The 25851-nt window shown below is 45.6% G+C and overlaps 1 protein-coding gene across 1 annotated transcript; it reads left to right on the top strand.

The window, feature by feature from the left end:
• The first annotated feature begins 1912 nt into the window (after nt 1-1912).
• Nucleotides 1913-25508, top strand: gas2l1 (growth arrest-specific 2 like 1). The gene is made up of 5 exons (XM_073465301.1): nt 1913-3037; nt 12836-12943; nt 17436-17532; nt 19012-19336; nt 20824-25508. The coding sequence occupies exons 1-5, from the start codon at nt 2327-2329 to the stop codon at nt 22901-22903; spliced, it is 3321 nt and encodes a 1106-aa protein (XP_073321402.1). The 5' UTR covers nt 1913-2326; the 3' UTR covers nt 22904-25508.
• The last annotated feature ends 343 nt before the right edge of the window (nt 25509-25851 follow it).

Raw genomic sequence — 25851 nt, 5'->3', positions numbered from 1 at the left:
AGATAAGAGCCCCCTGCACAAGAAACCATTAAAACTGCAGCTGAGTTTGACGTCTCAGTTTCTAATGGTGTGCTTTTTTAAGTTTTGGTGGTGAGGCTTCCCTTTTGTTTTAACAGATGGCGACTTTAAAGCCTGAGGCAAGCTTTACCTGTTTTTGAAAATTTTAACATACCACGTAAACCCGAAAATCAGGTCGTTTGCACCAATGTTTGACCCCCTAGTTTCAAACCTCACCTTGAGCTGGAACAACAACAGTGTGTCTTGATTCTCAGTCTTTTCAAGATGATAAAGAATGAAAATGTAAAGTTTTCCTGAGTTAACTTTACACACAAGATGTCTTAACTTACTATCTAAGTGCCCCCCAAAAAAGTAGTCCTCTGCCCTGCCCTGCCCTGCTCTGACAGCAGCCCTGTTATCTTGTGTGATAGTTGCTCATTTCCTATCATGCACACAGTAGATCATGTGCTCTTGAATTGGCTTCTTTGACCTCTGTTAACAAGCGGCTTGATTAGCCTCGACTATCAACTGTATATCTCTCACTATCTGCCTTTTATAATCCACAGTCTCCTCCTGTGTCTGTCCTCCGAGGTGTGACTTCGCTGTGCTTCCCACAGAGCAATAATCACACATTGATTGCAGAACGTATAAGAGGTTGTGACATGACTGTTAAGCAACGCAGCAGAGTTACGTCTTCACCACATCCTTCAATCATTAATAAGATTATACAGTCGGAAGGGAAATTCTTGTGCTGAGAGGAGTCGATGTCTCATGATGCTGGGATGCAAGCTTTATTGGCCTTTATCACTCCAGGCTATTTTGTAAAGAGACCACACACAAAGGCTTCATTATTCAGAGACTGTGAAGCCCGCTTATGTGGAAATCCCAAATGATAAATGATAAAAAATGTATGTCTCATTTTCCTACAGTGAACAAAACAGCCTTAAGACAGAACAACATACAGTTGAATCAATAATCCTGAACAACATAAACCCTGGTAGTGTAACGATACATCGATCCGGATCGATATATCGATTCAATGATCCAATAAGCATCAATGCAATTGGAAAACATTGTTTCACATCACCGCCATCGTTAAGATACGGCTTTATTTTGAAATTTCCCACGGCACGTCACCTTTTTCTGTCCTTTCTAAACAGTGCTTTGTTTTTATTCAAAAGAAGAGATTGTTTTCTATTTAAATGTCTGAACATTGATTGAGTAATAAAATTGTCAAATCATATTGTAGTTGCTTTTTGTGAATTTATATAAATGTAACTGAATCGAATCGAAATCGTATCGTGATATCTGCAAATATCGTATCATTGTCCAAAGAATCGATATAATATCGCATTGTTGTCTAAAGAATCGATATAATATCGTATTGTTGTCTAAAGAATCGATATAATATCGCATTGTTGTCTAAAGAATCGATATAATATCGCATTGTTGTCTAAAGAATCGATATAATATCGTATTGTTGTCTAAAGAATCGATACAATATCGCATTGTTGTCTAAAGAATCGATATAAAATCGTATCGTGATGAAACTTGCATACTGTACAATACATACTGTATTTACGCATAAGTTTGAGGTATTTGTACTCAAGGAAACATTTTTTCCCTTGCAGATTCAGATATTTCACACTAAATATGATGCATTGTTACAGATAATACAGTGTAAGTATTTATAAAGTGTCTCTGTCACTGTAGTAACTTGTGCATCCTGAGTTGGTGAACATGGGGTTAAGTTTTCCTCCTCTGCCGGGCGTTGATCCTTCATAATGGGATGTGCCACCGAGTCGCTCTGCTGGTCTAAGCTACAGCAGGTCAACATATTCAGCGGGAGAGGCGGGCCTATCTGCGGGGACGATGAGCTGCGGGCTCACTGCTGCTCAGTGGTCGTGATTTTTTTCATCGATGCGGAGCCGAGCTGACACACAGGACATGGTGACACGTGGATTTTTGCGTGCGAGAGGACACACCGGCCACCGGTTGGATTAAAACTGCGCGTCGCATGGGTGTGTATCGACGTCCCGGACTGCTCTGCCCCTGATTCCCGGTCCGGGACCCGGCGATGCGCTCTTTAAAGGAAACGGGTTTCGCAGAGACATCCGGAAAACGCATCCATGCGCCACGGACACTCCGCATCCCGATATGCCTCTGACAACACAAAGCCTGGTTTCAAGGAGCCTCCGATAAGAAACCGGCATGGGTGCGTCAACACGGTTATTTGGCTTTATTACGCGGATGAGGCTTCGGAGCGCAGTTGTGCAATGAGACAATCGGGAATCATCAAGTAGACTTTATTGATACAGAATCCGACAATATGGCTGATCAGAGCAACATCCAGTCCGCCGCCTCCAAGAGTATCCGGCCTTTTAAATCCAGCGAAGAGTACCTGTACGCCATGAAGGAGGATCTGGCGGAATGGCTGAACACCCTCTACGACCTAGATATCACTGCGGACACCTTTATGGATGGGCTGGGCTCGGGCTGTGCCCTGTGTCGGCACGCCAACAACGTGAACCGCGCCGCGCAGGACTTCCAGCTGGAGTACCCGGAGGCTGCGCAGTCCATGAAGGTGCCATCTAAAGATGTGGTCTTCCAGTCGCGCAACGTTATCCCCGGCTCGTTCCTGGCGCGGGATAACGTGTCCAATTTCATCAGCTGGTGCAGGCAGGAGCTCTGGATCAAGGACGTGCTCATGTTTGAGACCAACGACCTGGTGGAGAGATGCAACGAGAAGAATTTCGTGCTGTGCCTCCTCGAGGTGGCGCGGCGCGGCTCCAAGTTTGGCATGTTGGCCCCCATGTTGATCCAGCTGGAGGAGGAGATCGAGGAGGAGATCCGGGACCAGGAGAGCCTGCGGATCGATGAAGGGGAGCCGGCTGAGCCGAGCCCGCCCAGCAGGTGTTTCAGCCGGAAAGAGAGCAGCAGTAAGAGTGTGGAGGATCAGGGCGAGGATGAGCCTGATCCAGAGCCCTTCATCTGGCCCCAGAAGAGAGTTTTATGTGACATGCGAAATTTGGATGAGTTGGTGAGTTGAAAATATTAAAAACACAAAACACTGTGTATTAATATCCTGATGCAACTACCCTGACTAACCCTAGACTCCATGGAAACCCCACATTGTGTCATAGCTGCATTATGATTCATGCAAGTCATCATATATCAGTGTAATAATCTCAACAGCTCAGTTTCATCACCACTACTCATAACACAAGTGTGAAATACAGTCTCCCACAGGCTCCTCTGGCCTTGGTTAGAAGTGAATATCAATCAGTGTGTTTATTATCTGGTGCTGAAGCAGCTGATAGAAAAACCACAGCAAACACAGAAATGTGTCAAAAGTGAAGCATCCTCTCTGAAAACATCACACCGGTGCTACGAAGAAGGCAGGCGCCCGGATTCACTTTGCATCTACGCATGTCCGGGCTGGTAAATTCCTGCTCACCTGTGGAGGGTCAGTGTGTGTTTGACACCCAGAGTCTTGTCCCGGGCCGTCTCTGCGACATTTTGCCTGCATTCCTGCAGAAATGTCAGCTCGGCCCTCTACGAGAGATTGAACTATTTGTGTCTGTCACCTTCAGCTTCCCACATTTAGCTTTAATACGACATCCTGCAGGCGATGAAGATCATTAATCGTGTGCAGCAACACTAGTAAAAATGTCCCCTTTTGGCAGTTTGGCTCTGATATATTTCCTGTCCCGCGGAATTGAACTGGCTGACCTTTGCCCTGCCTGCCGGCTGCACATGAGCTCATGAGAGAGCCAAAGATCTTGTCAGGGCCAAGCTAATGAGCAGCTCAACATGTGCTTAGACTGGTGAGTGGGGGAGCGCAGCAGTCAGTGTTTTCATGTCGATGAGAGGAACAATGTCCGTCTTTGGCACCAAAAGATGTGAAGGCAAGCAGGGAGGGAGGGAAAGAGGGAGGGATGAGGGGAGACAGTGGACAGTCACCCTCGTGCCGCTCAGGCAGCAGAGCAGAGCGGTTCTGGTGTGACCTCCACAGACAGAAATAGGAGCGCGTGTGGAGGAGGATGTGCGCTGTTCACAACCAGACTGTCTGAGTATTGAGGATTATACAAGCAGAGTACATTTTGGGACAAAAAGAGCACAGGAAAAGCTACACAGCGCATGTCTGTCTTTTCCTTTTTCTGTCATCCGCGCTCACACAGCCCTCATCGAAAGGTGACGGACAGAAAACATTTGACTGTCCTCCATCCTCCCTGTCAACCTGAGGAAACTGCTGTGCTTGTAAGCTGCACAGAACAGCCCACACAGCAACATGAGGCTCTTCAAACGAGGACCTCTGTGGAGATGAGAGGCCGCGATATTAAAATAGTATCATCCAGGGTGCTCTACAGTAGCTGTACTCACACATACTGTCTAATGGCTTCAGCTGCTCGTGGTCAATCTCTCATTTTGAGGTCCAGACTTTGTGTGAGACGTTTCTCCACTGAATTACCTTTTAATATCCTGGAGTGCAGGGTGCTAAACAGGGAACAATCAAAATTAAATCCACATTTTTTTCTTTCTGGATCAATATCCACTCAATCAGGTCTTACTGCGAGGCCTCAGGCTTCTCCGACCTCCTTAACACCGGTCACAAGTTTATCCTGCAGAATGCTTGTCTGCACTTTTCTCAGTATTTCCGTCTCTTGTAGTAGCCTCACAAGAGATTAGTGTCTAGCTCTTACTGGAAACTCATTGCTTGAGTGTCTGACGGGGAGGGAGAGCAAGAAAGTTAAAGGGCTTAGTTTCATTGGTCCACAGCTGTGACGGCAGACGGTGTATCTGCTACCTGTGGTCAGGTGGGCAGAGGCGACTCTCCAGCGCCATCCAACATGGACTGTATTTCACAGGATGTTTTTGTTATTGACATTAGTATTTACTGATTTTTCTCAGTATTAGAGCCGGACTTATATACCTATTTTTGGGCTGTTGCTGATTCTGATATTAGGGAGTAGAAATACCAGAATCAATATATCGGCTGATTGACATTTTTTTGGCAGTGATCCCTCAAATGCAGCGATGAAACACGTGAGACAAGCATTTATATGTAATTCGGATGCCTTGGGGTTGGTGACCGGCCCGTCCTACCAACCCAAAGTGTCGAGTTGGGAATGATTGATCCGTTAACAATAAAGTTTAAATGACACGAGAGCACTGAAACAGTCAATTTCACTGGGAATGTAATAATTATAATTGAGCCCAAGCATCCTTTTTCTGCTTAATAATCTCTAAGAAAAGTTTTCATTGCTGCATGTCAAACAACAATATGCCGATATGTTATTCTGTATCTCTGATAGGCCAATATCGGCTGATCATATCAGCCAACTGATACATTGGTCGGGCTTTGCTCAGTATTGAGCAATTCTTCATGATAACTTAACTTTGAAGCTGCTTTTCAAACAATACATAATTTATCAACCTGTCCATGAGCTGCATCTCTACTCATGATCAATAACAGTATTGATGAAGTGTCACCAATTAATTACAAAGGCATTAACTCCCGCAGAGATCTGCACAAACAGCCTCAGATGCTGAAATGCTGCGAAACTCTTTACTAAAACCTTAACATGAGCCAACAGATGTTTGCATCTGCCGTACCTACGATCACTTTTTATACACGAACCCAGCAGGTTGATGAAAATGTGAGCTGTACACAGTGTGTGCATGACCGCCAAGTTATTTTCAGTGTCGATGAATCTGCCGTTGATTTTTTTACGATTAATCGATGAACCATTTAGTCTATAAAACATCACATTGCTTCTGTTTTCCAGCCAAAAGTCCAAAACCCAAAGTCTGTTCGTTTAGAATAACGAGTAGCAAAGAAAAGCAGAAAATCCTCACGTTAAAACAGCTCAGTGATATTTGTTGCCTCAAAAAGAGGCTGAAACAGTTAAATGATTATCAAAATAGTTGTTGCAGCTCTAATATTGATAGTAGCGAGTATCCAAGATTATATTTATTTATTTTCCAGTTGTAAAGACATTAATAATCACATATCAAGACCAATGTTAAATTCTGGTACGCTATTTCTTTTTAAAAATAGTTTTGGCATTTGTTTCTTGTTCATCTCAATAAGATTTGTCCACTTGGCAGCTGTTTATCCGTCTGTATGCTGTGTAGTAGTTGGATGATCAAACTAATCTTCTTGTTGAGTCCAACAAGACAATACAAGTGTAGTGATAATAGGATTACAGGTCATTATTCTAATGAGTGTAGTCGCCTGCATGCATACAAACAGCAGGATCGTTTAGAGGCACACGTCCCTTTTAAGGACATCTGGCTGTTCTGTAATCAATCACAGTAACAAAAAACGTAGCTCCAAATATTGTCAGATATGATTTGTCCTCCTACACGCAGCTTATGTAAAAGCAGAGTGACTCAGTAAACTCCCGACTCTTAATGCAAACAGTTGATGTGTCACATAAGCAACACAATAGATAGTTAATCTTCAGGAAGGTGTCGTCTATCCGGTTTGCTCTCCTGGTAACGACTGGCCGTCACGTAAACACTCACCGTCCCTGTGTCTGCCCGCTACGTGTGTCGTTACTCATCCCCGCCGTGGGACAGCTTTCCACCGAGTTGAGGAAGTAACCGCCGTCTCAGTTCCTTCGTCATAGTTTGAGTCAATAAATGTTCCTTTTTCCCACTAATGGAGACTTTTTTTTTACAGACAGCAGCTGGTTCACATTACTATATATGCCCACATACAGTTTATCCTTTGCATTAGGGGATTTTCTATCATATCACCCATTATAGTGTAGGGATTACGACTGAAGCTGTACTTCCCTATACGCTGCAGGCAGCCTGAGGTAAAGAAACACGGTCGTCTCGCTAGAAAAATGACCTTTTTGTGTATTTTCTAGGTCTTGCAATTAGACCCCAGGCTAGATTGATAAAACACATACATATCTGTACAAACTGACACACATGTAATCATTTGAATGACACCTCCTGACCCCCTAATGCACACTCCCATTGTTCATATGTTCAGTGCATGCCTAGGTATCTCTGCAGTACGGCCTTTGTCGCCTTCCTTCATCCGCATCTTTTCCTTCTTCTTGTTCAGTCACACAAACTGGTTCATGTCTCTTCTCACCCCAGGCTTCAACATTCAGTCATACATGTATGAGAAACTCATTCCCATCCCCCCACCCCTAGACATGATAAAGACCACAACAGTATGTCTTGTCGGTGGCATTGAGGAGGAGGACGTGAATAGACTGCTGACAGCGGGGTAATCAAAGGCTGACATCTCAATCAAAGACGCTGTATGGAGACACCAGCAGAGCAGAGAAGGAGGGGAAAATTGCGTGTATATTACGCCTGTATGCACCGTCTGCTCCATTAACCTTATGGTCCATTTTGTGCATTCAGGGAATCAAAAAGAAAAAAAGGGGAGTAGACAACAGATAGTGTGCCTAGAGAGACTTTACTGTACACTCTGTTAAACCTGACCGGAGTGGATGTAGCTCTGGGAGGGAGAGCTACAGTAGAGAGCGAGCGAGAGTGAAAGAGAAAAGTAGGTCATCATGCTTTGCGTTGGGTCACACTCATACGCTTTGCTGAGAGAGCGTGGCATCCTTCAGCGTGTCTCCCTCCTGTGTCACATGCGCTCGTGTTTTTAGGGGTTTAATATTTTTATATATTAATTTATTTCTTTACCCTCTAGACTTTGCACAGCAGCAGCACAGACCAGATCTCACTCCTCCTCCTCCTCCTCCTCCTCCTCCTCCTCCTCCTCCTCCTCCCTATTTTCCATGCAGCAGGGTACAAGTGGAACCAGCTGACTGTGCACTTTGCACATTGCCCCGCTTATGTCTTTAACGCAGCGTTTGATGATATCAGCCCGATCGTTTGCATGATTATCATTTAATTGGGGTGTTTTATTTGAATAGGCGTCTGTATGTGTGAGCGGTCTGGTGATTCTCTGCACCTGCCCGTCCTTCAGTAGGTCATCTTTTCCACTAGCTTCAACTGCCACAACTTGGTGCTTAGTGTTTTTGAGCCTCATCAAAACAAACCGGCAAAATGGCTTCGACAGCGGTCTGATATTTAACTTCTTGCACCGGGTGATTACACCGCTGTCAGATTGAGGCAGATGAATAATAGAGTTATTCACCTTGCAGCACTGAACGCCTATTAGATTCATGTATCCTCCTCCCCCCACCTCCCAATGGGTTGTTTGTCATGTGGCCAGAAGGTAGGCATCGATTTGTAGAAGATACTTTCCTTGAAGTGGTGGATGAGGCCTGCCCCGGAGCAGATATGATCACATCTTTCACTCTGATCAGAACACCGGTCATAAAATATATAAAGGCTTGTTGCTTGTTGTTAAGTAGTTCTTACGTTTTGTGGATTGTACGTCCGTCCTGTGGGAAGTTAGATAAGAAGCTTGATAACGGCAAGTGTAAAGCCAGTGTGACGTCACCCACTGGAGCCAGAAGTGACTGATGATGACTCATGTACTGTACTTAGGTACACTTTTGAAGGTACTTGTACTTTACTTGAGTTTTTCCATTATCTGCTACTTTATACTTCCACTCCACTACAATTAATTTTACTCCACTACATTTATTTGAAGTTCCAGCTTAGTTTGCAGACTGCATGCTGCGTCAGAGCCAACGTAGCAGATTTTTAAATTTGTTTCTGTTTATTGAAATTATTAAGATTAAAACTCTAGTATATATACATCTGTGTAAATGTATGTATAATTTACAGTATTTTAACTTGGACATTTGTTGCTAAAGTACATTTAATATCAGATACTTTAAGACTTTAACTGAAGTACGATTCGTACCGGTGACTTTCACTTTTATTTCATTTATTTTAGCATCTTTACATTACTTAGCATGTCATTTGGCTACTTTATACAACACTGCCTATGCCTCTATACCGATTGACTATCCCAGCACGCACTGAAGCAAACCCTGCTGTATCGTCTCTTTACTCTAAATGGGACCATCATTTACTAAATGAACATCATGCTGTGTTGCAGAAGACTTGAAACTAGCGATACAGATCATAAACTCATCAGGAGACAGTTTACTTAGGTAATGCATAAAGTGAGAAGTAGGGTCATTTTCTCATAAGCTTACATACTTGGCTGTAACTTCTCAAACCCAGAAGCTCCGTTCTTACTTTATACTGTCAGTGGATGCGGTAGATATAAAGCTATAGCCAGCAGCTGTGTGTAGCTTAGCATTAAGACCTGAAATGTCTCACCTGGCTCCGTCCAAAGGAAACACAAATCCACCTTCCAGCACCTTTAAGACTCGCTAATCAACACATTATCTCTCAGGTTAAGCTGCTATTAGGTGCGCTGTTTATTTGCTGGTATGATGATTTTGTAGTGAGCGAGGCTTTTTTCTGCCTTTAGTGATTTTCTCGTCCAACTCTCACATTTCCCAACGTGCTAAACTAATGCATTCTTTGTTTGCGCTCAATGCCAAAGTAAAAACATAACTTAGGATTTCATTCCGTCTGTTTTCTCCCAGTGGAAGGTTACTGACACACCTGGCCCTGAGGCGTTTATCCAGCGCTTGTTTTTCCGTCTCATTTCTGCTGGTCTGCTCTGTTGGACCAGCATGCAAACATTCTCTAAATACACTTACTCCCATGATCTCTCCAGTTTGTCCCCTCAGGCTGCGGCTTCAACATTATCATCATTCATTCAGTCATTTGTTACCGCCCTGAAGCCCCCAGGTTGATTAAAGAGATAATGTGTTGCAAAGAAGGCTGTTTCGATGTTTATGAGATGTTGCACGGTCGTCCACAGAGGAGTCGTTTATACAGGCTGTCAGAGCGGTGGTTTAATAGAGGATAGACTCTTGATATGTAGCTGTTTCGAGCGTGCGTTCACAGGCTTTAGGAATGCTTGCTGTGGGTGGTGGAGCAATAACCACTCAAGTTCCCAAAAATCTCCCTCCTGCCAAGCAGGCGCCCCCAGTGGCTTCGTTTTCTTGTCTCTGAGCTTATCTGATGTTGAGGTTGTTTTATCTGTACAAGTTTCCAGTCTCGGCAGGAGATCCTCGGGGCAAGACGATAAACTAAGAGAGGAGTGTTGTTCTCATTTTCCTCATCTTAAAACTCTGTACGTGACCATAATAATCTTTTAATCCTTCCAATTTTCTCTACCTTTTGAATGTATTCTGTCATTAGCCCCCTTCAATCGAAGTCAACTTCTGGAAACACCCTCGTGTAAATTCCTGTGGAGTGACTTTGTTGTAATGTTCAGTTTTTATTGTCAGAGTTTGGCAGTAATTATCCTTCGCATAGCAATCATGAAAGGAGCCAGTTACAGCAGGCCAGCACACCTCTGTTTGATGACTGCAGCAGAGCAAACTGTGCGGTCGCACATTGTTGTGTCATGAGGAGAAACTGGCAAATATTCCAACGGATGTGTGGCTTTGTTGAGTGCATTAATGAAAGTTGGATCGCAGTCTGAAAGCCTGAACCAGCAAACTACGACTACATCTTGTGTGAGAGCAAACGGCCACCTCGTGCGTTCCTTTGTTCGGACACCGCATCTTAGTCCGCATTTCAAATCAGTGAAGAAAACGAGGGGAATCAAATCTTTATCTCTCTCCTCCCATTTCCTCTCTCCATCCCCAGGGTTTGCTCAGCCCTCAGTCTCGGCCTATCTCTTCCATGAATGGTCCTTCAGATGTTTGCAGGTCAGGAAGGAAAGGCACGGAGAGGCTGTTGACTCACACTGAGCAGATATGACGTGATCTGAGCAGCGCTGGGGATCATTAAAGCAATACGTACTTAAACTTTCTGGAGCTGCTTAATTCATAGGAGATGTCACAGCATTTTCAGTCTAAGAACGAAAGTGTTTCTTTCTCCGTTCAAGCAAAAACAAATCTCTGCATTCCTATCTTAAGATAGCTGCAGCAGATTCCCAGTATAGGGGCGTGCTGTGGATTGTTCGCTCAGTTTTTCTCTCCCTTCTTTTCTTAAACATCTGCAGCTCTCACTGAAAGCGTCTCTCATTTGACCCGCATGCATCCATAATTCATCCTTCAGTTTTTCGCAGTGTTCCAGCTCCACTTCCGCATGTTTCCTGCGTGACCTTGTCGCTCTCTCTCTCTGCCTCCCCCCCCTCTCCCCTTTAACTCACTGTGGTGTGTGAAAGTGTGTGTTCTGGATTCAGTGTGCCCGTTGTTGACACAGCGAAGACATGGGAAGTGCACACATTCATACCAGAGGTTTCCACTGAGCAAATATTTCAGATGTCAGGGCTGCTATTGATTAGGGTTATTATTAAACACGTTGTGGTGCTCATTGTTTCATATGAGAGTCCTTCACCGTCTCTCTGGAGGGAAAACGTATGACCTCAGCTGAACAGCTCTGGGGCGAGAGAAAGGCTTCAGTGTAGCAAAGGCTGAAAAAAAAGGAAAAGAAGGCAAAACTGTACAGTTAAAAGGGGAAGGGTAAGGCTATGTGTGTGTCTGTAGCCATAGCAATCTTTCCATGAACTCACCAGCTGGGGTTTTTCCAAACAGGGCTCGTCCACCTACTGACAGAATGAAAGACGGAGTGACGGAGCGGAGAGAAAGAGAGAGAGGGAGCAGAAATGTAAGCAAAACAAAGAAAGCAAAGACAAATATAGGTCCGGTCAGCTAGCGCACAGGCTAAAAATACAGGCTGAAACACAACAAAGAGGAGGAAGGCTGGATGGAAGCAGGTGAGATTGGGAACAGACAGGCAGGTGAGATGCAGAGGCTCAGCGCTGATCCCACCCTTGTTTAATTAGCATGAGAGAAGAAAGAAGGGTGCTGTTTCAAGAAAATAACACGTAATCATCTGAATACACTATAATGTAGGTGTTATAGAGCAGCCTGCTCACACACACACACACATCATACCCCCTCAGCCCTGTATAAGAGGTGCTGTAAACACTCAGAGGGTGGGAGCTCACAACCTGAAATTTTCCTCCACACCACTCAAATAATAATGGCCGCCCCTGCACGCACGTTTGTGGAGCAGGTATTCTTCTCCTCTTCCTGCGCTCCTCTCCTCCTCCTCCTCCCGCTCTGCCGCTTTACTTTCTCTCCCTCGTGGCCGACAAGTGCGCATACGCCTTTTGTCTGAGAGAGACGCCAAGAAAAACACTGCCAACGCTGCCAGAGCACAGGCCTATACAACACAGGCGGAGCTCGCTCCACCCTGCAGTTGTGTCTGACTCCAGTTGCCTAATAAGCACCCCCAACCACAGCAAGGGCACCGGCTCTGACTCCCTCGATTCAAAACCCAGCTGGCAGCGCAGGCCTGCTGACATCATCACCAGTCTGGTTTCTGAGCTTCTTTTCTCTCCTCAGTTTTATGATGTCAGAAGCAGAAACATTGTTGTGTAGCAGCCCGAAGAGGGACGCTGGGACAGTATTCATTAGCATGTCCACATATGTATTTTTGTGCTTTTGTGACACTTTGCGGTGAACTAAGTAACCAAAATGTTCTGTGGAGATGAGATGAAACGGGGCTTTTAATGTGGTGAGAGAGCCGGGCGGGGCCCCTCCGTCACCCAGGAGCTGCTCGGAGGGAAAAGTTGGCAGGAAGATGACGCACACGCACTGAACACCCTCACGCTCAGGCAGCCATGATTGCTCATTCCTCACACCATAAAACAGACTCATTGTGTTGTTGACACATAGCACTCAGGACCAGCGGGGCTTTGGTTACAGTTAACGTGACTAAACATGATCTCATATGTGGACCATGAGCTGAAGAACAGGAAGGGGTTTCTTGTCAGGTTCCTCTCGGATATGTGTCATGTTTGTGTGCTGAGGATGCTAATCAGCTCTGATTTTGTGCTCCTCAGGTGCGTGAGATTCTGGGCCGGTGTTCCTGTCCAGCTCAGTTTCCCATGATCAAGGTGTCGGAGGGGAAGTACAAAGTGGGAGACTCCAGCGCGTTGATCTTCATCAGGGTAAGCTCCTCGCCTCACCACAGAATTCACCGTGAACCACGAGATGTGTCTTTGTTTCCACGTCATATGTTAATAGATAAATAATTAGAGAATAATTATGTATTATCTGTGAAAATGTTGCACAAAAACTAAATAACCAGCGTTTAATTGACTAAAAACTACAAGAGCTTTGTCATGTATTTCGTTGAGTTGTGCACATAAAGTCGCCCAAATGTTTCCTCTGAAGAAACATCAGATGATACGTCAGACTGGGGATGGAAGTTGGCGAACATTAATACGTCACCTCGTCCACGAACATTTGTGCCTGAGTCACGTCAGGTAGATTTTCACTGGCAGTGTCAAAAAAACTCCCACGATCCCACACTACTTCACAGATAGCAAAAACAAGTCCACACATTAGATAAATGCTCCCGTCTTTAGTCACATCATTCCCATCAGTAATTATAATATTGTACTCGCTGTGTTAAACTCTGAGATATGGGAACAAAGCAACGTCACAACAAAGAAGTCGTACAGAGAAAGAATGATAACTATTGTTGCAAAAACAAAAATGATGGGACTGTTGATGGTGCACATCCATCACACATCACAGATCCAAATACCCACGCACTACCATCTTGTTGACACCTTAGGAAGACCATTCGCGGTAGAAACGTAGTCACATTAATGTAGAATAAATAAAAATAAGTGTGAAGGAGATGGCAACGTGCGGACACGTACTTCTTCTGCAGATTATTGTGACCCACCACCTGCCAAAAATGATAATTCAATCCGCCTGTGCCTCCTGATGATCGCCTGGTTCAGCTTTGACCCTTTGTACTGCACACACATAGTTTCCCTGTGCTCTGAGGGCTTGTTACTGTCATTTCGTGTGCTTTCATTCTCTCACCTTGAGAAAACAGTGTTTAATCCAACTAACTAGTCATATTCCTCTGACTTCTTGTGTCTCCCGCCCCTTCAGACTCACAAAACAACAAAAAAAAGTAGACCTAGGTTGTAATAAACCTTTCCTTGAAGTCTATATTTAGCTGAATTTATATACACAAGCTACTTTGGCACACGGGGCAGAAGACAGTGAGGCCTGCGGTAATTGCATGGAACCATACGGTGTTGACATATGGCATCATATGTTGTTTCAAGGATTATGTAGCAACAGATAAAACCTGCTCTCGGCCGCACCGTGGTTCAGTGTATGTAACAGTATTGTGATTCCTCTCTCTCATGTGTGTGTTTACAAGCTGCCTCGGTCTGGCCCACTCCCAGGACTGTACTTTTTCCCACTGAGACACAATTAGAGCTTTAGGTCATTTCCTGAGTTGGTCCTTATCTGGGTCGTAGCCTGTTTCTGCTCGACTGTTCGTCTCGGTTTCAGTTTAAGAGCTGCCACGGTACCCACATGAGGCCTCGCAGGACCGGACAGGAAGGCTCGTGGATAGCAGGGATCGATTTGGTCTCACTTACCCTAAAATGTATCCCCAGCCGGATTAATGGACTCTCCGGATGGCATTCCAAGTCGTCTGCATTACATTAGAAACCTGTCTGACTGGCAGTAATGTCAATATTTCTTCACTTTTAGTGGCACCACTCAGTCCAGGCAATCCCCTACATATGAAAAAGCTTTTTCTACCTTTATAATTTGCTTTACATTTACTCAAAAAAGTCTTCAGAAGGTGTCATGTTTACTGAATTAAGCAGGATTTACTGTAAGAACGATCAATGTTCCAGCCAGTCTCCTTTTTTAAGGCAGACTTTATAGTGTTGTCCAGCTTTATAAAACATAATTATGGGATTATACTCTCCGCTATGATGCAGAATAAAGTGGCTGGCTGTGATAATGAAGTGAAACAGAGACAGGATTGTTCTCTGCATTTTCCATGTGCGTCATAAACACTCATTTATGAACACTAAAGCTATCATTAGCTGCTTTTTTTAATCAATCCTGCAGGGGAGGGAGATCAAAGTATGAATTAGAAATGGGAGACCTTTCACTGCTCCCTAAAAAAAATAAATAAATAAAAACCCATAACCCTCCAGCTCTTCTCACCTCTCCTCCCTCTTAATCATTTTCATGTAGTCTAAGCTGCAGTGTGAAGTCTCTGATCTATGGAGGCTCGCGTCTGCCATTTTCAGTGTACTAGACATATACAAACATGCATGTTTTGCAGTGTGTGCGACTGTGTGAGCCTTTGACTCGTCAGATTAGCCCTCTTCACACTGCCTCCGCCCTCTCCTGATTCCTCACTGGGGATGACAGCGATTATGCGTATGCCCCAGCAGCTAACAAGTGCGGCCAACACACTTCCCTTATTCTTCTGAGGGGAGGGAAGCGGGCAGCCACTCTGAATGCCAACAAACCTCCATTCAGCTGCCAAAAGCTCTGACAATGATCTCGGTCGGAACAAGGGGATGAAGTGGAGAAAGGGAAATGGGCGAACGGGGCCACATGAACAGAGGGGGGAGTTAATAAGGCCTCTTTTGTCCCGGGGGAGGTCGCTCCCTAGTGGGAGGAGGAGATGCCTTCAGTCGATGGGACACGACAACTACAAACGAACCACGGGCTTAATTTTTGAACTCGCCAGCAAGATTTTAAGAAGAAATTGGTTCAGCCCGCCCCCGCGATGATGACATGTAGAAGTACTCTCTGTTCGCTGTTGCCATAGAAACAGGGGATCTGGTCTCTCCACGCCGGTAAAGACTGTGATACCCCTTTGGTGTTTGGGAAATTAGGCGGCTAAGCCACACATCTAAAGAGGGAACATGGTCCCAGAACGTTTCTTTAGCCTGAACACACTCACTTTCAGCAGAGCTGCAGCATCATGTATAAAACATGAAATGCATAATAAGGTTGCTGGATGTGGAAACAAGTGATACAGAATGCAGGAAAAAAACAACATTTAATCATACAAGCGTTTAGAGTGTAATTTAGATCATTTAGTGTGTGAGTTTGCTGCCAATAGCTGCATAATGTCTTCTGTTCTTGTCTTTCTATCACCTCAACAGCGTTACATACTTGCCTTCTGTTCTCAGACGTCTATGAGCTGACAGTCTGGAAATTGTGACTGCACATTTAGCATTTTAAAGACCCCTGGATAATTCTTTTTATAGTCGTGCAATTATCTCACTCCAGTTACACAAAGATGATTCCCGGTAGCGGTTACCGTCATGACAGCTACTCCTCCTCCACAGTTGGAAAAAACAATAACAAATTCATTCTAAAGAGATTTATGCCACATCACCACCTCTATTACAGTGTACTGAACACACCATGCAGATATATTTTGTCATGTCTGCTGTCTCCTCCTGTTCTTGTTGCAACTTTATTCCTCTATGATGTTTTTGATGCGATCAAAATATGATATGAAAGTCGTGCGGCCTCGCTTTGCTCTGCTGGCACACGACGGTCACGCAGCATCACACAAACCAACGTAAACCTGTTACCGACATAAGGCCAGAGCAGAGGAGAGTAAGCAGTTTATACTCTCAGGTCTGATAGAGATAAGCAGATCAGCTGTTTTGACGGATTTGATGTAGTCGGGGAGGGAGGCCGATGAAAGGACTTGTAGTGGATTGGCGGAGATTGTGTTGGATGGAAGGTGGGGTCAGACTTAGGTTGCACATGACCGTGTCCGTGGCCTCTGTCTGACCACGGTCAGGGACCCGGAGATGAGACGCCGTGCCACGTGTGATTCGGTGGAAACAAACTCTGTGCCAGCCCACACAGATGCACCATTATTGCTTTGCCTCGCCTGCCCTCTGAGACACGGGTACAACCTTTAAAACATGTGGCTGACAGTCCCTGTTACACAACCCAAGGCAGGGGGGATGCGTCCACGGGGCTGTCACATCAGTCAGATTGTGTTGCTTCAGTGAAGGCAGCTTCTGCCTGGAGGGAGCGTGGCTCTTTGGTCCAATCTTGCGGATGTGTGTGCCTCAAAGAAGAGAGGAGAGTAGGAAGTGACATATCCACAAACCCCCCTCTGTTATGCCCTCTCCTCTCAGCTGAGATCCCAGTTATCGGGAGAGGAGCAGGGAGGACGGCGGGGGGGTTGAGTTGTGACCATGCTAATTCACCCCGCTACCCTCTGAAAACACGGGGAAGCCAGCTGAGAGGCATGAGAGAGAGAGATGCCAAAGAAAAGAGTGTCTTTCACAGCACTTTGGCTCTTTATTATGCTGCCATACTCTGTTTTAATTGTGAGTTGGCATGGCAATGAACAGCCCCTCATAATGGCAGCAGCTGGGGGTGATGTGGGAGAAAGAGGAGGTGAGGGGGAGGAGGAGGCCGGGGTGCATCTAGATGTTATGTAACACTGAAGGCCGGCCAGCCTTCAGCAAGCCGCCCCACTTGTGGAATTAGCATATCTATTGACTTGTGCAGCGTGTGTGGTGGAGCTGTATATCAAAAGGTTTAGCTGTTTTATTTGTGCGTGAATGTGTATGTTACTCTCCGTTCATCTATTGAGACCTTGTTTTCTTCTTTTTCCTCCCTCAGGTCCTGCGGACTCATGTGATGGTGCGTGTCGGAGGGGGCTGGGACACATTAGAGCACTATTTGGACAAGCACGACCCGTGTCGCTGCGCTGCTTTCGGTGAGGTCACTTCCTATTCCTCGTCAGCCCCTTGCAAAAAAACAACTTGGCTGTTGTGTCTTGGCGATGCAGCATTCGTGATGCTTTTAAGATGAGAAACAAATCACAGCTGATGTTCAGTCTAAACATCTAACTTATATTTATGTAAATCTAAATTCTGTTATTTCACATTTTCTGATTTTTTGCTCCTTTGTTTCATACTGAAACCAGATCAGAATAACATCCAGGCAGGAAATGTAGGTGGGCAACATGACGCAAGACTGTATTTGAAACTGTGCAGTCACTCTGAGTCAATAATAGGAACATTACTCATGATGTTTAAAAGGAAGTTTAAACTTAGACTGGTCGAGTCTAAAACATGACTACTCAAAAAGCAGGCAAAATCAAGCACAGTTTAATCTATAAGAGCCATTTTAAACTGTTAAAGGACAAGTTCAAATGTAAATTTGGTGATTATCTACTCACCCCCTTGCTGATGGAAAGTCGGGTGAAGTTTCGTAGTCCGCAAAACATTTCTGGAGCGTCACAGCAAAACAATGTCTCCAAAACAACTGAAAAAACTCAGTGATCCTTGAAGCTTGTCCAGTGTAACCCAAGTCTCCAGGATACACAAGATCCCAAATTGATTTGAGAAGATGTTATTTGCACCCTTGACACAAGGTCAAGCTCATTCAACCACTTCAGATGACTCAAGCTTTTCCACTTTAAAAGGGGGGTAAATAAGAAGAAGAGAAAGTTTGGGATCTCAGGGCTTCAGGAGACTTGGATTTTGAAGTTAAAGTCCGCATCTGCTTCAGTTGTTTAGGAGAAAGCTGCAGCGCTGTTTTATTGTGAAGCTCCAGAAATGTTTTGTGGACTATGAAACTTCACCTGACTTCTCATCTGCATGGGAATAATTAGATAATGGCTGAATTTTCATTTTTGGGTGAACTTATCCTTTAATAAAAAATAATAAATTGAATCAACTTGTATTATCTGCTGCTGCCACCTGATCTCACAACACATTTGTGTAGCATGAACTGGACAAGTGTCCGGATCATTCAGAGCACACTGATACATGTTCATAACTATGCTGGGTGGGACCATCCCTCCTCAGCCACGGGTCAGAACTGCTGCTGAAGCGGTGATGTCAGGGGCCGAGCGTTCGGCCCGGACAGCTGACGCTAGCTGAAACCATGATTGGTGTTACATTTCTAACCACAGGAGGAACCGTGTTGAAGATCGTAGAGTATTAAGTGATTACAGAAGTTCTATAAATGTTCTTCCTAAATGGTGGGATCATCAGCATTTCTCTGGTTGGGTCCAACTAAGGGAAGAATTCAGTATGTTATCTCCTGCTGCGATCTAAGAGCTTGATGGCACCGATGTGGTCAACTCTGATATATTTCTGGATCTCTAAATGACTTTAATCCTTGTTTATTGTCTGGCGATGTTGGCTACGAGCCCGTTTTAAACATTGTTATCAATCCGTCTCCGCAGCCCACCGCTACCACCAGGCTAAAGCCAGTGGCCAAGGTCAGGGAGGCCACAGCAAGTCCTCCAGCGCCCACTCCTCCCGCTCCACCAGCCCAGGTCCACACTGGCGAAACGATGGCATCGCACCGTACAAACCTCCTGACAGGCGCTCCTTGGATGCCCCCTCTGCTCCATGTGCCTCCTCCACCACCTCCTCCTCCGCCTCCACACGGCCCGGCCGCTCTCGTAACCCGTCTGGCTCCACCGAGCACGACTGCGGCGGGGCGCGTACTCTGCTCCCACGGCCGCCACGAGACCGCTCAGAACCGCGACACTTTAATCCTCTCAGGTGAGTTTGTTGTCTACGTATGTGCGTGGATAAGTATGTTGGCACGATAAGAGATTAATCCATCTCAAGTAGCCTGGCAGGGCGAGCTCCCATTCTGCCTTTTGCTCTTTTATGCCCACAGAAGAGAAAGACACACACACACACAGACACACACATACAAACAACTGGGAATATACACAAATACACATGCCAGGAAGCCACAGATTAGACCCGAGCAGATTTATCTAATCTCAGGTGACATTGCCCAGACAAATCCATCACACAGCGCCGCCCTGCAGCACATCCTAGTGGCTAGAAAGGTAGACACCGAGCACGATTACTCTCCTTTCTCCTCACTCTTCTCTCTTCTACCTTCATTCACTTAACCATCGACTGTCTAAAGATGGCTGTGATGCTGTGCGAGCTGTTGCTTAAGCCTTTCTTCTCTTGCCAGTGCAACAACAGATGGTCTGAGTTAGTACGAAGCCAGCGATAAATGAAACCACGCTTCGGTTTGATGAAGCGACATGTCAGTGATAGAGAAGTGGCTGCTGACATCAGAGCAGCGGCATGTTAAGGCCGTTAAACGTGGCTCCTCCTACGAGACACAACGACATTAAGATATGCTGCTTTTTCCTGAAGCTGTTAAAGGTTAAGCCGGTCACATACCTTCCCTATATGTAAGAGTGTGAGGGCGCCATTGTTTAATACAATTTGCAGCTGAGTGGTGGTTTACTTTGGCTTCTGTCCAACGTATGTATCATCTCTCTGCTGAGCGATGGCCCAGACCAGACGTCAAGGCATCAGCTCATGCGAATTAACCCTGTGTGGGTGGGTCATCCCCTTTCAAGTGGCCCCAGACCAGATAAAGACTAATCTGACAACTATCCCTCGACAACTGTTCACAGCTAACTAGGGAAGTAGGTCAACAGGTGGGCAAATTATCATGCCTGGATATATAAACCGAACTTATTGCTGAGGATAACTTTAGAAAGTCCGGTGTAATTAAACTATAATTAAAGCCAAAACCTGTGATCAAAATGAAAACAAAACTGTATCCTCGCTACTCAAAACGCAAAACACTGAGCGATGGCTCTGTTGATTCGTGGATTCTGGACAAAACATTCCCTCTTTTCTGATGCTTATAAAGTTTTAGTCGGACAGAAATAGTTGTGAACCTCGGGGGTAAAGCAGGCCGGTGTGCTCTGTCACGATAAGTTGATAAACAGGGTTAGGGCTACCAAATGCTATTTTCTTATCAACTGGGTCTTTAAATATTCAATTAAGGACACATGTGCTATTGATGTGCACTTGGCAAAGTCTGTCTAGGTTTTTGTTCTTCCTGGACGTGAAGTCCAGGAGCTGATTATACAGTTAAACCTGATGCTCCTGCTGTGGAGTCGAGTCTCTGAGAAAGGGCAGTAATGTGTGTCGGGTTAGAAAATCTATAACGAGTGTGTGGTGTTATTATAAAAATAAATGACCTTTGTCTCCTTCATATATTCTAGGAATAAGGAGACAATGTTACCGGTGACAAGACGTCTGTCTGGAGACAGCGACTCCTCTACAGCCTCCTCGAAGGGAGGAGGAGGTGGAGGAGGAGGAGGAGGAGGGCGGTACTCTCTTGGTGGTGCATCACGCCGCTCTGGTGAAGAGGTCGTCCTGATGGTTAACCGAAAGGAGGGGAGGCATATGATTGAGAGGCCCGGTGGTGGTAATCAGACACCATCGCTGCGGCCCTCGCTGCCCCGTGCACGCAGCCAGTCTCGGGAACGTCCGGGAGCACTCGCTCCGATACTCAAACCCAACCCACCACAAGGATCTTCTGATGGGGCGCGGACATCCCGCACAGAGAGGGGTCGCTCCATTGGAAACGAGGGCCCGAGGAGGCTCCACGCTCCACGGTCCCACAGCCAGAATAAGTTATCGAGCCGTACGCGGTCAAGCGACGCCAGCCCGGGACCTGCTTCCAGCTTCAGAGACCCTCAACCCCCACCCTCGGACAGACGAGAGGACCTTCGGGCCAAACAAATGCCCCCGTCCTCTCCCAGATTAGGTGGTGGGTTCAGCAAGAGGCAGTCGTCCTCGTGCTCTAACTCGCCAGTTAAAGGGCTCCAGAACAACAACAACAACAGCAGCCCCAGCAAGAAGACGATAACTACTCCCAGACCTCCTGCCCCCCGCTCACCCTCCGTAGGAAAAGGTAGACTACTCCCACCGGTCGCAGGAGGTCGACGTTCACCACACTCATCGCCCCGCAACTCACATCATCACGCTGCACGCTCCTCTCGGACACTACAGGGCGCTCGCTCCGCCGGGAGGGGCCACCATAGGAACTGGACTGGCCTGGAGCGCCAGGAGCCAGAGGAGGAAGAGGTGGGCCTCAGCTTCCAGATGCTGCCAACACTAGATCCCCAGAAGGAGCAGGACCTGTATCGCAGCTTTGAGGCTGAGTTTCTGGCCAATACGCAGCAGGTTAGAGGAGTGACGAGCAGAGCCCCAGGAGGAGCGACCCTGCAGGGAGCTGGGACACACTCACTGCCAGCACCCACTGATGCTAACGTCACTGACTCTGCTTACTCTTCTTCTAACTCCTCGTCCTCCTCCCTGAATGTGGGCGCAAAGATAGGAACTCTGCCCGACCTCAGGGAATCCAAGAGGACTAACGCCCGTCCCTTCTCAATGGACGACCCCTTAAATTTACTTTATGGACACAATTTTGGAGGACCACACAACTTCGGTGAAGGAGAGCCAGAGCACTGGGGGGAGCGTGGAGGAGGTCTCAAGAAGCTCCCAGCCATCTCCAGCTCCATGGAGGAGAGGGAGCTTCCATCTTCACTGCCTGGTCTTAGAGACTCAGAGTCAGACAGACTGATGAACCAGGTCCCCTCACAACCTGCTTTCCACTGTAGGAATATGAACGGAGACCATGGAGGGTTTTCACCCACGGGGGGGCTGACAGGTCAGCAGGGTCAGCTCGGCTGGGGCACAGGGCCTGAAGGAGACGTTCCTCTGGAGAATCACCAGCCAAACTTACCTTATGACCTAGAAAATGGTGATGGCAGTGATGACCTCCCACCTCCCGAGGCTTGTCCGTCACCTGTGCCCCTTCCCCCCTCTGAGGACTGCTCCTTCAAGGATTCCTCTAGTGAAACCTCCTCCATGTGCTTCAGTCTGAGCGAGTCTCGCTCTGAATCCCCCCCACCATCATCAAACATGGCCAACGGGGACACCGATGGAGAACAGTCTAAGAAAGGGCAAAAGACGGGGGTAGGCCCCATCTCGAAGCACAAACTGACAAGCAGGATCCGGCCTCGCATCGACAACAGGCCGGAGAACAGCCCCTCACGCATCCCGACCCCGGTCAGCTACAGAGATCTGCAGGCTCACGACACGCTCTCCCCGTGCAACACCCCACCGATGTCCCCTCAGAGCTCGCACTCCACCGGTCGTCCAGCCACGTGCAAAAGCCTCCACCAGGCCTTCGCAGACATGATCCATCCTCAGCCACGTTCCCCAGCCATGGGCAACAAAGAGTGCTCGTACCCTGGACAGTCGGGGAGCCTGGACACTGAAGCTTGGATGTAGCACAAATGACACAGGAGGGTTGTCGTCGTCATGAACTCTGACTACTGTGTAAAAAAAGACTCATGAAGACTGGGCTATAGACTGTTTTCACTGCATGTCTAACACTCCTTCTTTTTCACTTAGTCTCCCCCTGCAGGGGCTTCACATTGCTTTTATTTTGCACTCAAGCCAAATTATTTATTACCAAAGGAAAATGGTCTTTAATATTACTTTTATTGTGATTTTAAATGTGTGCATGGGGATGCTTCTGCCAATCATAAGGTGTTCTTCTTCTTCTTTTTGTTTCACTCGGTCGATACAGAGCGATGGAGATGGAGATAGAGAGAGCATATGTGCTGCCATGTGCCCCGTGGAGGGGCATGGTGAAGTGCCAGGGATTTTAAAGCTGCGTTTCCATAAACAGTGTAAACACTAAACCTTTAGTCACATGGATTAGCTCCCTCTTGTGGTTTTGCCTCAGCATCTCTGCTTGCCTTGATAGTCAAAATACTGGTATGACTGTGATATTTCCACCCTCTCACATACTCACATTTACAATATACTGATAGGTAACATAGACTCCATCATCCTCCTGATCTGTGTACAGTCGTCCGCTGGTTATTAACGTCTGGTGTCACCTTCTCACAACAGTCGATGTGGTCGAAATAGATATTTGTTTTTAGAAAAAATGCTTAATGTGTAACAACTTTATGTTCAATGCAGTCAGAGGTTTTAACTTTATTTCTACTTTTAAGTGTAAAAACAAGAGGAACGGTGAAGGTTGTGTTACTTTGCGTCATCGTCACTGAAGCAGAAGTGTTGAGAGCTCTTCCTCTGGAGAACAGACGCAGCTGCACCTGTGCAAAAAGTCAGTCGCTTCGGTGAATGAATGTGTAAATATACATTGTCGATGCGCTCCCTGTCAGAGGCGAGTGTTTTGTATATATAAAAAGGCATTGAATATACAGTTTAATGTACATATTCACTGTAATGAGTTCTGTGCTGCCTTAGCTATGCAATATCGGTGTTGGAAATGCCTTGACAATTCCTATTTGCCTTAACGTTTATTAGCAGGTTAGTTTTTTGAATGTTTTTTCGCCCACTAAGATCTATTCGGTAAAACACTACATTGTCATCGTTAACTGTTTATCATGATAGAAATTGGGTTTTTTTTTTTATGAGCGTGAATGTGGAAAGAGGTGAGGAACGTTGCCAATTTGAATCATAAGTTATACTTGATGTAGTGGTCATGATAAAGATATATAGCCTAATTTATTGCCTCTGAATCCTGTGAGATGTTTTGAAACACAAGGAGCCAGATAACCTAGTTAGCAGCAGATGACACGATCTGTGGTGACACCCAGTGGCTAAAAAAGAGACATGTTTTATTCACAGAACAGAAAAAGATGTTTTCCTGACACAGAAATTAAATTTCTCCCTACGTTTTGAATGCTGGTGCAGATCAGAGCCGGTATTATAAGGTGAAGTTTGACGGATGAACGACGTAGACACGCTCACAGTCCCAAATCACTGGACTGTGAGCCAACAGTGCATGAATAATAGATAAAGCAACTGGATATGTTCTCTTGTGAAGCTCTTTCACAGTCGTCAAGAGCTCGAAAGGTCCAGCTACTGTTTTTTTTGGTATTTAACAAGCGTGTAAAAATATATTTGAAAGTGGAAACGTGGGAATTGTAGCGTCGGTGCCCTGGGGACGCCTCGTCACCTCCCAAAAACATCACGGATGAGGTGTTTTTTTGCAGGGCACAGACGCGGTGAAGAGGCTCGGAGGGGAAAAAAAAAGAGTGTGCATATGTTTGTGTACATACTGTTTGAGAATATGTACAGAGGTGGAGTGAAGAGGGACGAGTGATGTTGGTTTAACTTATTTATTTATGAAATGAAGCCTGATTGGGGCTCAATGACATCAGCGTCCTGTCAGGTGAGCTGTAAGTGTTTTAGGGGGAAAAAAATCCAAATGAGGTGGAGCCCAACGCTAGAAACATGTACTTTAAATATTAAACTGTCAAGAGACGTGATGATGAGGTTGAAATCTGATCTGACGGGCAAATTAAGCACATCTGGGCTGTTTGCAGTCTTCACAGATACAGTCATTTCTGATGCATCAGTATTTTGTCAGCTGATCAGTTTCACCTGTACGAGCTGATTTTATTCACCTGTATTCTGATTGTTTTACATTTGGATTTTATTTTTGGCTTATTTGCATTTTGAACTGTGACTTCAAACAAACAAACGCGTCATTAGACGTCGTTATCAATCACAATAAAACATAATCTGCTCTTTATCCTGCACAACTACACGAAATGTCATGAAACTCTTCTTCTTCTTCTTCTTCTTCTTCTTCTTCTTCTTCTTCTTCTTCTTCTTCTTCTTCCTCTTCTCTGTCCCTAATCAGCGAAATCTGAATGTTCATGATCAGACAGTTTTCTTGTTTGCTAACGTTATTTTCACTTAAAAACACCAGTAAATATTAAAAAAATGTACAGATTTGCTCGACATCGTGGAATTTGTATGTATGAAATAGCAATACTGCAACATTTCACTGTTTTTTGAAGTTGAAAATGCTGTCAGGTTGTTCTTGTAATAAATATTTTTTTCCTCTGAAGTTCACGAAATTATCTCTGATGAATTTTTCATGTGGAGGCTTTTTGGCTTACAAGCAGACTGGGGTTTGGATTTTGAGGGAACTTCTGCAAGTGCCTGTCGGAAAGAAAACACAAAATGTGAACGTGGATGACGACAGTTTTATTCTACATGTGCAACGTGATTTACTAACGTTATACTAACTTATATCTGATGATCTCTTGTGGATTTTGCAGTCTAAGGAGGTCGAGCTGGTTGTCTAGTAATTGGAAGGTCACTGGCTCGAATCCCTCCCCTGGCTGCATGTTGAAGTGTCCTTGAGCAAGACGCTGAACCCCAAATTCAGCATCTTGCATGCATCATCA

Source organism: Pagrus major, chromosome 5 (assembly GCF_040436345.1).
Source record: "Pagrus major chromosome 5, Pma_NU_1.0".
Classification (NCBI taxonomy): Eukaryota; Metazoa; Chordata; class Actinopteri; order Spariformes; family Sparidae; genus Pagrus; species Pagrus major.
This window is presented reverse-complemented; position numbering and strand designations above follow the sequence as displayed.